Here is a 13,924-nt window from a genome sequence, read left to right as displayed (position 1 = left end):
TAATTAACGAACCGCATAAGGATATTGAGATTGTTGTAGTTGGTTTTATGACCCACTTGATTCGTTGTGACCTGTTGAGGAGACAGTAAATTTGTATTACGATACATTGCGACCATGTTTTGTTTGCCATTTAAGGAACTAATGATATAGATTTTGAATATTTATGAAAGGTGTAAATTGGAATTTATGGTTGTGCTGTGAACCCCAAACTGTGCTATTTATTACACGGTGGTTCAAAACAACATGTTACAGAAGCGTTAAAAAGTTATCGTAAATTGTCTACCTACCTACTTAGGGAATTACTCCCAGCTCTCGTTACCACCGCTGCAATTCCTTTGTAGCCAGGATTTACAGCTTGACCGCTGATAAAAACCAAATGTGAAGGTCAAGTTTGTCAAGTATCTACTTGTAAGTATATCTTCAAATACAACTTATTCCTCTATTAGAAGCTTAATAGATGTTAATTTAGTCCGCGATAATAGTCGTAAACTTTTCCAGAGATAGCTTCACTAAAAGGCCTCATCAAGTTTCAAGTTCGTTTTCCCTTTTACATCTATGAACTGCTCATTCATTAAGTCCTGATAAAGTCCATCAATAAACGAAGCTTGCGCAGTTTAAGTATGGTCTGCACATCAAGCTGTACACTGTGGATCTTTTGTAGTTGGGATAGGGGTGGTTTTGCAACTAAAATGTAGAGTCCGATGTGCTTTTATTCATTACTAGTATTTCTCGGTTCTGACGCGATCTGTGGCACTCCCTTACTGAAGACAGATGGTAATGGTGAATGCGTTTTCCCAACTAGCTTTTAGCAAACATAAATTTGACTGTGGACATAAAACCGCGAAAAGGAAAAGTCAAAGCGACTCACGCACAATCCATAAATATTTGCGTGTCTGCGCAAAATTAATGGCAAAGAATAATAAATAATGTTTGTCAAACGTTTTATTAGAGCACAAAAGAGTTATGAACAAAATAAATAACCACTTATTAAGGTCATTAGTCTCGCTAAACAATTCTCGAACTTCTAAATTCAGTGAAGATCTTCTTATATGATTTTGCCGACAAAAATTAAAAACTTGCTAGAGCCATTACAAGTTTAATTATTTGACATAAATCTCATGGACCAACCACGAAGTTAAAAATGGTTCAATAAGATGTTAACTTTTTTGCGGTAAAAATTGGTAACTTAAGGGCAATACTCGTGAAATCATAACTAGAGATCATCCTCTTTAGAAAAATAAGGGACATTAAAGTACCTACCTATAAAATCCAATTCATTTAAAGGTTTTGATATTTTATCTACTTTTGGGTGTCTAAACCTTCTACACCCATGTCTCTCTATGCCAATTTATATGATGTGCCTGCCGTTACGGGAATACCTTCTCAGGATGTGACACTTAATTCTCACTCAAGGAAAGACAAACTTTTAAAATATTTAGCTATGTATTTCGAGACGATCTATTTACAATACAATACTTGCACAGAATCGCCTCACAGATACGGAGCTGTACGTTTTTAGGGTTCCGTAGCCAAAATGGCAAAAACGGAACCCTTATAGTTTCGTCATGTCCGTCTGTCCGTCTGTCCGTCTGTCCGTCTGTCCGTCTGTCCGTCTGTCCGTCTGTCCGTCTGTCACAGCCGATTTACTCGGAAACTATAAGTACTACAGTGATGAAATTTNCCCTCCTAGGTCAGAAGCTAGGTATAATTGAATCCTCCCCATTCTAGGCCAGAAGCTAGGTATGACTTGAACCCTCCCCTCCTAGGCCAGAAGCTGTGTATGACTTGAACCCTCCCCCTCCTAGGCCAGAAGCTAGGTATGACTTGAACCCTCCTCCTCCTAGGCCAGAAGTTTTGTATGACTTGAACCCTCCCCCTCCTAGGCCAGAAGCTAGGTATGACTTGAACCCTCCCTCCCTCCTAGATTTCAATCGGATAAAAATTAAGTTAAGGTTATGCCATAACCTATTCTAATATTTTTCCAGTGGTATTAGCATCACAGCTAAACAACTCGCAGACTGGACCGGTGATGCCGAGTCGGATGTCACTGAGGCGCACGAAGCAAAGGCAGTCTTATTACAGGTATGTATAAAGACTATAGTCTGGTCTATGAGCACGTAGAATTTTGTCCAATGACCCCAAGCTACCCATCCTTATCGCTCGCGCGTAATTATGTTGCTGTCGCGCTCGCACACTCGCTGCGGGCGCCCGTCGCACAGTCGATAAGGATGGGTAGCTTGGGGTCATTGGACGAAATTCTACGTGCTCGGAGACCAGACTATAGACTATTGTTGTTTGCTGTCAGTGCCTGGATATGGGAGCGGCACGGGAGTGACATTGACATATTATGACGTGGCAGGGTACAAATCTGCCCCCCTAGACAAAACGCACTTTTTGATCGAAACGAAAATCGAATCCGTCAAAACTCCATACAAAAAAGGGGCTTTTCGACCACTTTTCGACTGGTTTGCGATTATAATTTGCACTTTGTCTAGACCCACAGAAGCATCTGCTTTGTCTAATTTGCACCTAGACAAAATGCAAAATGTGACACTTATGTCGAAAGGTGGTCGAAGTCTTTTTTTTGTATGGAGTTGCAACGGATTCGATTTTCGATTCGATCAAAAAGTGCCACTTGTCTAGACCCACTGAAGTCTCGCTGACGTTTGACGTCACAAAGACACCCTCCCGTGCCTCCCATACATAAGGCACTACCTGAGTTAAGTGCTACACTTATAATTTTATTGGCTTTTATTTATTAAGTAACGGCTTTAATTTGAAATTTTATTTTGCATTTTTATTTTTATTTTCAGAAATTTAAGTTCATCATCGCAATCCAATTCTTTAAATCAAAGAGCCGAGCATCAAGGTAGTTTTTTTAGTTTCTTTCTTTTTTTTGCTAATAAAGTGTTTATTTACAAAAAATGGTATGGTAGTGAATCTTCGATAATTATGCAGGAAATCTTTGAATGCAGTTTTCTTTCCTTTCAAAAATAAGGCAATGTTTTTTTTGAGTAAATTATTCTATCTACAGTATTAGGAGTATTTTAGAGTACTTTCCCTCCAGGTGGCAAGACAAAATTCCACCCTGTATGTATTTTATTTCAAGCAACAATATCCTTAAAAATTAATATTATTTTCAGATGTACCAAACCTAACTCAAGAGCAGAAAATTCCAAAATATAAAGGCACTGAAACCATATTGAAAGACATTGAAAACACTCTGCTATCGCCCGTTAAACTCATAGAGCAAGGTTTTAGAGAAAAAGCCAAGAGTTTGGGGGCAGCAGAGAGTGTCATCGAACCAAAAGTTCTGGAAAAATTGAGGCATAAATTCAGAAAACCCAAGCCACTGAGTGAGAAAAGAAAGATTGTGGAGTAAGTAGTAATAGGCTAGTTTCCTAAAAAAATTTTTTTAGTCCGTCATGTTTAATATCAAAAAATATTGGACACATATAAAAATTTGTCAATCTAACAAATAATTACATAGTTATGATGCGTTGAAGTTCCGCACGACGTCACAACGTGCGGCTCTTTTATGCACGCATTGACGTCACGGGCCTCTTCTTATGAACTTTGGCGCGCTTTATCTCTTTAAATTTTCATTAGTTTGAAAAAGTGAAAAATACGTGTAGAGTATTTTTTGATAAGTTAACTGACGGACTAATTAAAACTCTTGCTTTTTGACCCAGGAAACATCCATATTAGTTCCCAAAGTGGGAGGCGCAAAGACCTTTAAAGGGGGACGCGGGCCATCTGTGTACTTAAGTATAAAAAACCTGCGACCACTGAGAGAATGTATCTACTACTACTATTTCTATTTATTGATATTAACCGGCAGACAGTGGTAACTGAGTTTGTTGCGGCGCTTCTTCTCAGCACTTGCCAAATGTTGGTCTCGAAGCGCTGGTAGGGTAAAAAGATTATGAGACATGTAGAGGCTCCTTAAGAGCAAAATGACGATTTGTAAGAACTATTTATTAGTCTAAACAAATAAAGAAATTTTGACTTTGACTTTAAAATCTTTAAATGCATTCCAAACTGCTCGAACCGAAAATTTGCATTAGCTAACCATGATGTCACTTACCTAACAATATGTCCATACTAATATATTATTTACTAATTTCAGCGGTATATTAGAAGACTTGGTGAGCGACATAATTATTCAGAAAAAACCTAAAACCAAAGAACCGGTCCGAGCGTGGTTCTCTCCAAAGAAGGACACTACAAAAATCACTGAAGAGAATCAGGTAATACATCTATATCTATAAAAGCGAAAGGTCACTTACTGAGTGACTCACTCATCACGAAATCTCAGAAACTACAAGTGCTAGGAGTCTCAAATTTTGCATGGGGGTTCCTTTTAGAACGTAGGTGCTCACTAAGAAAGGATTTTACAAAACTCCACCCCTAAAGGGGTAAAACGGGATCCACGCGTACGAAGTCGCGGGCGGCCGCTAGTTTTATATAATACTAGCGACTTTGTACGCGTGAAAATACACTCGGCATCAAATAAATCGCACCTCCCGCGACAAGCACTTATCAAACGTTTGCATCCCCACTTCCCACCAACATTGGTACCATTTGAAAGCCTAGTTCTAAACTTCATTTCATTAAAGGAAAGGTTTTTACCCCAAAAATGTGTCTTTACAAGGATCCAGAGTCACTTCTTCAAAAAATAGGTAGTTACGCTATAGCCATTTTTTATGACTATAAAACTGTTAAGTTGGGATTAATCGCTATCCATCTGTTAAAGAGGACACGTGAGATCTTTATTTGGTTTTAATAACCATAAAAATTGGTCTAATTGATCCCAGAGGTGAGCCCAAAGTGAGGTCTATTTTCAAGTCACATTTATGGTATATGTTAATCATTTATTTAGAAATGTAATGTATTTTTCTTTAAGGATATTTATTGGGCTTTCAAATAACACCAATATTGTTGGGACACCATGATTGTGTCACAAGAAAATCTTTAAAGTTCGCGTCGCGGAAGGTGCGGTTTATTTGATGTTGAGTGTAGTTTGAATAATATTTCCCGTGTTTGCAACATTTTTCTTTACTGCTCCGCTCCTATTGGCTTTAGGGTGATGTTATATAGCCTAAAGCCTTCCTCAATAAATGGGCTATCAAACATAAAAATAATTATCCAAATCGGACCAGTAGTTCCTGAGATTAGCGCGTTCAAGCAAACAAACTCTTCAGCTTTATAATATTAAAGTATAGATTAACAAACATTTTTTAAATTTCAGCTACCCCCTCTAGATACTAAAGAACCAGAGACAAACAAAAACCTTGAAGAATCAAAAAGCAAACCACAGACAAGCGAAAACGACATTACAAAGTCAAATGACGTCATCATAGATAACCCTGCAAGCTCCTTCGAACTACCCTCATCAATTGAGACCATAGACACCAGCCCACCCGACGACATTGCCATAGACAATGCGGCTGATAACTCTGAAAATGAATCGGTAGCTGGTAGAAGGATACTGAGACGGACGAAGCAAAGACAATCTTATTATAGGTATGTACCTACTAAGCATATTGGATAAAACTAGCACAGAATAGAGAGAAATTGAAGGACTTCCTATAGACACATTATATTATAAGTAAACTAACATAGAATTAATTATAAAATTATTACTAATCTAGAAATTTTAATAAGAAACTATAAAACAATGTTTTGTCAGATACCTATAGGAAAATAAACAGGCTTTTTATTTATTATTATTAGTACTAAGCATATTTCACCAAGACGGAGTGAATTCAAAGTTGTGCGGCGAAGCTGGCAGGCTATTTCCACCAAAGCGGAGCGGAGAAGAGCGGAGCGGTGCGGAGACGAGAGGAGATGTGTGAGCTGTGCGTAGCTGTCAGCTATCAGTCTATTGTTATATTAGAAACACCGCATCTCTCCGCAAATCTCCGCAACGCACCTCTCCGCAAATCTCCGCAACGTACCATTCCGCAACGCACCGCTCCGGAAATCTCCGCAACGCACCTCTCCGCAAATCTCCGCAACGTATCGCTCCGCAAATCTCCGCAACGCACCTCTCCGCAAATCTCCGCAACGTACCATTCCGCAACGCACCGCTCCGCAAATCTCCGCACCGCATCGCTACGCTAATCTCCGCAACGCACCTCTCCGCAAATCTCCGCAACGTATCGCTCCGCAAATCTCCGCAACGCACCTCTCCGCAACGTACCATTCCGCAACGCACCGCTCCGCAAATCTCCGCAACGAACCTCTCCGCAACGCACCTCTCCGCAAATCTCCGCAACGCACCTCTCCGCAAATCTCCGCGACGCGCCACCGCCGCTATCAAATTTTATAGTAAAACAAATGCACCCGACACATCTCCGCTCGATCCATTTCCACCGAAGTGGAGCGGAGTGCAAATGTGCAAATAATGGATAGGTTACTCTGCTCCGCTCCGCGTTTTACTCATAATTTTATTTTTCTATTCCAGAAACTCGAGTACATCATCACAAATAAACTCATCCTCAGAATCAAAGCCTGAGCAGCAAGGTATTTATTAGCTTACTTTTTTACCCATCATCATCATTTCAGCCACAGGACGTCCACTGCTGAACATAGGCCTCCCCCAATGATTTCCATAAAGACCGGTTAGTAACTCCTTCGAAGCGACTTATAGTACTGGGTACGCCCATGTATACAAATGTTTGTACTGTGCAGGAATCGAACCCGGCATAGTATTCCGTTAGGGGGCGTCCATTAATTACGTGAGACGTTTAGGGTGGAGAGGGGGGTCAAGAAAAACCTCACTAAATCTCACGCAGGGGAGAGGGAGGGTCTCGACAAATATCACGTAATTTTTTTTCAGCATGAAAAAGGGTCAAATTGCGAGATAACTAGGTTATTATAAATTTAAAAAATAAATATATTATAAGATGATAATGATAGTTTATTCAATTTTTTATTCTAAATCGTCTAAACAATGAAGAAATTTGAAGAAACTTTTTTTTTTAATATTAAATCCTAATCGAAGGATAGCTAACCCATTTACATTGCAAATATTTATTTTAAGAAATCTCACGTGAGATTGTGGGGAGGGGGAGGGGGTCTGGAAAAATCTCACCAAGGGGGGCGGGGGGGTTGAAAAATTGCCAAAATTGTCTCACGTAATTAATGGACGCCCCCTTATTATGAACCACTACACCATAGTGTTTCGATATAAATGTCTAATGTATGACTTCACATAACAACCAATCAATGCCTGCTGCTGTCTTTCCCAAACACTGTAATTCGGGCCTTTTCAAGGCGAGATTGAATAAGCACTTATAAGGTAGATATGTACCATCCTAGACTGCATCCCACTTAACACCAGGTGCGACTGCAGTCAAATATCTAAAATAAATATTTTTTTCAGACTTACCTACCCTAGAGAGCAGTCGTGAAGAATTAAACTTGAAAACACCAAAAAGATACACAAAAGCAGCGGAACGATCATCAAAAGATATTGAGAACACAATGCTGTCACCAGTAACATTGATTGAGCAAGGATTCAGAGAGAGCATTGAGAGTTTGGGCACGGACAAGTTGGAAATTGCACCGAACGTTCTGGAAAAATTGAGACATAGGTTCAGGAAACCTAAGCCAATGAGCAGAAAGAGGAAGATTATGGAGTAAGTATTATACATCATTCATCATTTCAGCCATAGGACGTCCACTGCTGAACATAGGCCTCCCCCAATGATTTCCACGTTGATCGATTGGTAGCGGCCTGCGTCCAGCGCTTCCCTGCTACCTTTATGATGTCATCGGTCCACCTTGTGGGTGGGCGGCCTCCACTCCAGAACCTTGTTACCCCATCGGCCGTCAGTTCTTCGTTACGTTGTTAGTCAGCGTCAAATAGTTCGTGACACCCAAAGTTGCCAAAAAGTTGAGAACACAACCTCATTCCAATGAGGGCTATCGTTTTAGCGCTCACTAGTTGGCGCCACTGTAGAGTAAGGTCCTGTCAATCGCCAGGGGTGCCAACTGTTAAGTATAAAAACGATAGCCCTCATTACAAAGACGTGTTGCGAACTTTTCGGCTACTTTGGTTGGAAAATGGTACTTTTTGAGCCTTTCATAAAGTAATTCTTATGTAATAGTAAAAAAAATCTAATGAAGGCTACGTTTTAGCGCTCACCAGTTGGCGCCACTAAAGATAAAATTTAGTACAATAACCCCAAGCTACCCATTTGTTATCGCTCACGCATAATTATTAGCTGTCGCGCTCGCACACTCACTGCGGGCGCCCGTCGCACAGTCGCGACAGCAATATAATTACGCGCGAGCGATAGGGATGGGTAGATTGGGGTCATTGGACAAAATTTTATCTGTTCGGCGACCGGACTTTAGCAAGTGACAGTGACCTTACTCTACAGTGGTGCCAACTTGAGATGCTAAATACGTTAGCCCTCATTTTGTTAACTATGAAAAACTGTGTAAGAAACTGCGAAAAAGCAGAAATGTCATCGAAAATGTTATAAAATATTATGTTGTTTTTTTCCAGTGGCATCTTAGAAGACTTAGTAAACGACGCAATGGAACAGAATAAAACACAGACTAAAGAGCCGGCCTCTCCTTTAAAAGACGCTATAGATATAACTACAGAAGATCAGGTAATTATTAATTTTATGCAAACACTTCTAAAGGCCCTTTCCCACGGTAATCCAGTTTTATCACGTGAACACACAAGCATAGTATTACCGTGACACAAGTGTGTTTGAAATTTAAATTCCAATTAGAATGGATCTGTTTTTTGCGGGACACTTCAAACGGGATGTTCGTGTGAGAAAGGCCCGGAAGTCATATCGTTGTAAAGCCCGGTCCGTGAGCACGTAGAATTTTGTCATTATGTTGCTGTCGCGCTCGCACACTCACTGCGGGCGCCCGTCACACAGTCGCGAGCGATAAGGATGGGTAGCTTGGGGTCATTGGACAAAATTCTACGTGCTCACGGACCAGGCTTTAGCAGAATGCATTCTACGCGTCACTGTGTATGTAGTGGTGCCGTACGTACATTACTTGCAACCTGGAATGCGAACGAATAGTAGCTCTTACTGAATACGATGTGTGCAGAAATTTCTCGAGTAGTAACCACGTAAAGGAAGACGCAGTGTAAACAGTATTTCATGGAAACTTAAAAGTACATATTTTATACATAGTTCTTTAAAACTGATGGCCGTTTAAGCAGAGAAAGTCTCGAGTGTAGGCACTCACAATGCCACAGGAGTGTGTGTTTTTATAATAAAAATGTCTCCTATTTCAGGAACCAAAACTCGAATCACCACAACGAGAAATTCAACAAGAATCTCTCACCAATACAAGCCTTGAAAAATCGAACACAGAATCATTACAAACAGAAAACAGCCCGGATACTGAAGGTCAGAAGTCAAACGAAGTCATAGATATTGACACAGACGATGACTCCAGAAGCACATTTGAGTTACCCCCAGAGTTCATAGCTGATGACAGTAACAGTGTACCAATATTTGATACCCCAAAAAAGTTAAAAACCGTTGAAATACAAAAGGATTCGAGCATGGAGATATCAGAAGACAACAATGTCATCAACATAGATCTGGTACAGATTGAGAATGCAAATGATGTGGTACTGAAATTTACAAACGTTAAAAGTCCGGCTAAAAATGAATTCTGTGCGTTCAAATTTAGTCCAAGAGATAAGGAATCTTTGGAGGAAAATACTGTTGATATTGATTTGGAAAGCTTCAAGAGTCAGTACTTGAATGAGGTAGATAGAGATTTCAAATGTACGTTCAGTCATAAGCATAGTGATTGCAACTCGAACTCTAGTACTATAAAACTTAAAACAGCCATAGATTTCGCTTTGGAAGCTGCCAGTAAAGAAAAGAAAGTGAAAATCAAATCGAAGAAGAAATCTAAGAGATCGGAGGGTCCCGAAGAAAGAAAGTCAAAGAAAAATCAAAAGAGAAAACGCTTGAAGCTGGTATACGTTTGGAAATCAGATCCAACGTTGAATTTAAGCCCATCCAAATCGGAACCACAGAAAACTCTAAAGCAGTATGTATTAAAATATGCTGATAAGAAGTCCGGAGAAGTGATAGGCAAGCCTGAAAAAGATGTGACACCGATAAAGAAGAAACACTTCAAGAATGAACGGTCTCCGGACAATTTGATACAGACATCCATTCAGAGCTTTTTTAAATTGAAATCAAATGAAAAATAAGTATTTTGGATCTACATAAGTATATTTTGTGATTATGATTGATTTTCTACGAAAAATCAAGTGTCTTTTAGTAAAGTTGTGCCTTTTATAGACTAGCGATCACTCGCGCCTTCGTACGCGTAAAAACATAGGACTTTCATACAAAGCCAACCTTTTTACCTTTTTACTCTTTTAAGGGGGGTGGAGTTTCGTAAAATTCGTTCTTAGAAGATGTCTGTTACAGCCGATAAGGAACTAATACCTGCCTTTAAGTTTGTAGGTGTTGTAGTTTCTGAGACATCGTGATTAATCAGCGAGTAGTATTTCGCTTTTGGCACTTTTTATATACGGACTAGCGGCCGCCCGCGACTAAGTACGCGTGGATCCTGTCTTACCCCCCCTTTTAGGCGTGGAGTTTCTGAATTTTCTTTGCTATAAACCTCACGAAGCCCGAGACCTTTCCAACGAATGCAAAACCGTGGAAATCGGTTCGTGCGTTCTGGAGTTATAGCGTGAGGAAGGAAAACCCGTCTTATTTTTATTGAGTAGATTTTGGTCTATCACAGGACAGAGGTAAGATAGCCAGTTCCTCCGTGGTTGAGGATACCGGGTGAAGCTCGCTTCCACCGTTGGCCTGATCATTATTTACCAACAGGTGAGATACAGGCCAAGAGCTTCCTCGTTGTGGATAAAAAAAAACTTTTCCCCTTTTCTAAAACCGGGATAAAAACTATTCTATGTTTTTTTCCTGTCTCTTACCTTATGTATCTCATCTCTACAACAAATTTCATCCGAATCGGTTCAGTAGTTTAAGCGTGAATAGAAAACAAAGTTACTGTCGCATTTATAATATTAGTACAACCAGGTCAAGTTAACTGCGCATCTCGCTGAAATGCGAGTCGCTCGCACTCACTTGCGCTCGCCCCGTCCGTACCAGAGCGTCTGTGACGTCACGGCCGCCAAGTGCGCACTTAACTCGCAGGCTTGTAAAAGTTGTAAATGTCAGTTCCGGTATTATTTTCTAAGAAAATGCTTATTTATTATGCGGCTAGTGTTTAAAAATACTTTTGTATGTAGTTTTATATTTCTGTTTATGATTTTTGAGAAGTATTAAAGCATCGTCGAACCATAATTATGTATGTTGTTGCAATTCACGAAGGCGAGTGAGCTCGCTATAGATGACCCACGCTGAACTGTCCCACCAAACTCAATGACAGGGGGGCGCTACCATCGTTCAACTATTGGTTTCCAACATGGCAAAAATCGGAACCAGCGATCCGGTATTGACGGTGGCGCCCCACTGTCAATGTCATGCATAGGACAGTTCAGTATTTTGGAACTATACTGTTAGTTTTTCAAAAGTTTTGATAGACATTACATTACACTATCGTTATGTGTATGTACACGTACATACACAACTAAAGCTCACTCGCGTTCTGAGTTGCAAGAACTTTAAGTTATATGAGCTGATTTTGTATGTTTATTTTATAATCTATAAAACTACTTGCGAATAAATATTTTAGCAATAAGTAGGTGTAGTATATCAAGCAGATCAGTGACGTCACTCTTATTTAGTTGTGGTGCTATTTTACTGTAGCTACGTGGTATACTTAAGACAAACAAACTACAGATTTTTAGTCGGCCGTTGGATAGGCTTTCAATTTGTATGAGAAATCGGCCGATACCAAATCAGTGTAATGTGCGCACTTCCATACATGTTCATACTGATTAACAGCCCGACCAAACTATCGGCCGACAAAAAGTCTGCGAGGTATCAAGTTCCAAAAGTTTAAAACAATATTATGTTGCGAATATTACCTAATATAGCTCTGCCATTATCGTTTTTATCCTTATAGATGTTCAATTTTATATTTAAGGTAGTTTTAGAAGTTGGGAATACTTTATTGGTATTTCAGTTCTTATAAGAAAGTGTAAACGCTGTAAGTTTTTTTGTTCAGTAAAATATATCTCTATTTAATTTATGCATTCTTTGTTTCATTTTTACCTATAGTAAACTATCGTAGTAGTTTTAGCTGGCCTTCATAATAAAACAAGGAATAATAATAAATTGATATAAAAGGAGGAATAGGCCTAAACTAAACACAACACATGAAAAACACCCTATTAATTTTTATTTATTATCAAGAAATTAAAATAGTAACAATTTAAAAGTTCTAAAAATAAATTCACTAGTTTTTCGCGCCATTTGTTTTTATTCTCGGTTCGACAAGCGCGAATATTCAAAATTCCCGCGCTTTTAAAATGTTTCTATGTTATTGTCCTTTCTACTAATTTAGTAGTAATAAGTAAGTAAAGTAGCTACTGATAAAAATAAATCTTTTTGCAAAATAAACTCGTTTAATACAATATCAATTTTATAACTTTTCTTTTTTTTATAACTTCTAGGTATAAATTACGTTATATTATGTATCAAACACAAGTTGAAAGTTTATTTTCCTCAGTTATTTTTTTAACCTTGCTTTTTGCATACAAGCAGCAGCAGACAGCAGTAGTAAGTAAGTAACCCTACAAAACACAGAACGTATACCTACCTTGCGTTAATAAAACAAAGCTGAACTTCAGCGTGGCAATGGCAAACCTAAAAATTATATCGACAGATTTAATTTAAGTAATACGAGTAAGTAGGTACACAACCACTTTCATAATAACCAAACCGTCGACCGCTGGACTGGTGTGGTGATTCCATCTAGAGGGCTTATTCATACGGCGTCTGAACCTTTGCAGATATTATACTGGTTTTTGCAGGATCCAATTCAGAAGAATGTAGGTACGAGTTTTAACACTAATTTTATCGCAAACAATCACCATTTCGTGAGAGTAAGAGAAAATGGAAATGGGTTAGCCCGCTAAACGTCCTGTTTGCAGTGTCCCACAAAAAAACAATCCGTTCGAATTTTTAAATTCAAATTTCAAAATACAAGTGTTCGAAACAGTCCACGTTGGCAATACAAATATTACTTACACAACATCTTAAAATACGTAAAAACAGTCTGCCATTTTTGTTACCTTAAAAATCTTATGATCTTGGAACTTTTAATAAATAAAAACAAAATATGAAACGAATGAATATTGAGAAAAATAGCTATTTGTAAATCTACTAAAGACGTAGTAGTTTCTCAGTTTTATTTATATGGCAACACTGTTCTTTGTTTACAACGCGAAAGGTAGGAAACAAAAACAAGCCGATCAAAAGCAAAGCCAGTTTCAACAGTTATTTTGTGCCTTCTACGCAGCTCCAATTTTCGTTTTAATAATTCTAATTGAGTTTTTTAAAATTAGTTCGTGATTTTTTCCAATTGGTTTTTAAAGAAAAATATTGACTCGTTCCATTTTCAAAATTTCTTTGTTTCGTTTTGAGGAGTGAAAATAAAGTAGCGACGTTGCCGCTCTTACACCAAACTTTTTATACAAAAGTTAGTTGAGTTTTAACTAATAACTATAGATTTTGTGATCTGTTTTATATTACTGAAATTGAATGCAGTGAAATAAACTGAAAGTTATGTTTCAGTGTTTTGAAATGTGTGCGTTTGAACGTTATTCATTTTCTGACGCAATAGCCAACTGGCAACAGCGCACGGAATCGGACTGAAGAGGAACTTTCAAATGTGCTAACAAAAGCTCATCGGATATTACTTATATCCACACATCACAACATTTTATGAGGTAAGTCTATATATTTCGTAAATATAATTTTATATTGCATTA

At 38.6% G+C, this 13,924-nt stretch overlaps 2 protein-coding genes across 2 annotated transcripts in view; one reads left to right on the top strand and one right to left on the bottom strand.

The window, feature by feature from the left end:
• Positions 1-13,924, bottom strand: part of pyd (zonula occludens-like protein polychaetoid) — a 93,267-nt gene that overhangs the window by 35,158 nt on the left and 44,185 nt on the right. The gene's annotated exons all lie outside the window — the stretch shown is intronic.
• LOC114365409 (uncharacterized) lies at positions 1,990-10,257 on the top strand. The gene is made up of 9 exons (XM_028321978.1): positions 1,990-2,082; positions 2,814-2,869; positions 3,144-3,378; positions 4,130-4,250; positions 5,252-5,526; positions 6,470-6,528; positions 7,391-7,646; positions 8,522-8,630; positions 9,281-10,257. The coding sequence occupies exons 1-9, from the start codon at positions 2,030-2,032 to the stop codon at positions 10,217-10,219; spliced, it is 2,103 nt and encodes a 700-aa protein (XP_028177779.1). The 5' UTR covers positions 1,990-2,029; the 3' UTR covers positions 10,220-10,257.

This window comes from Ostrinia furnacalis, unplaced genomic scaffold (genome assembly GCF_004193835.3).
Source record: "Ostrinia furnacalis isolate ACB-3 unplaced genomic scaffold, ASM419383v2 OfSCF7590, whole genome shotgun sequence".
Lineage (NCBI taxonomy): Eukaryota > Metazoa > Arthropoda > Insecta > Lepidoptera > Crambidae > Ostrinia > Ostrinia furnacalis.
This window is presented reverse-complemented; position numbering and strand designations above follow the sequence as displayed.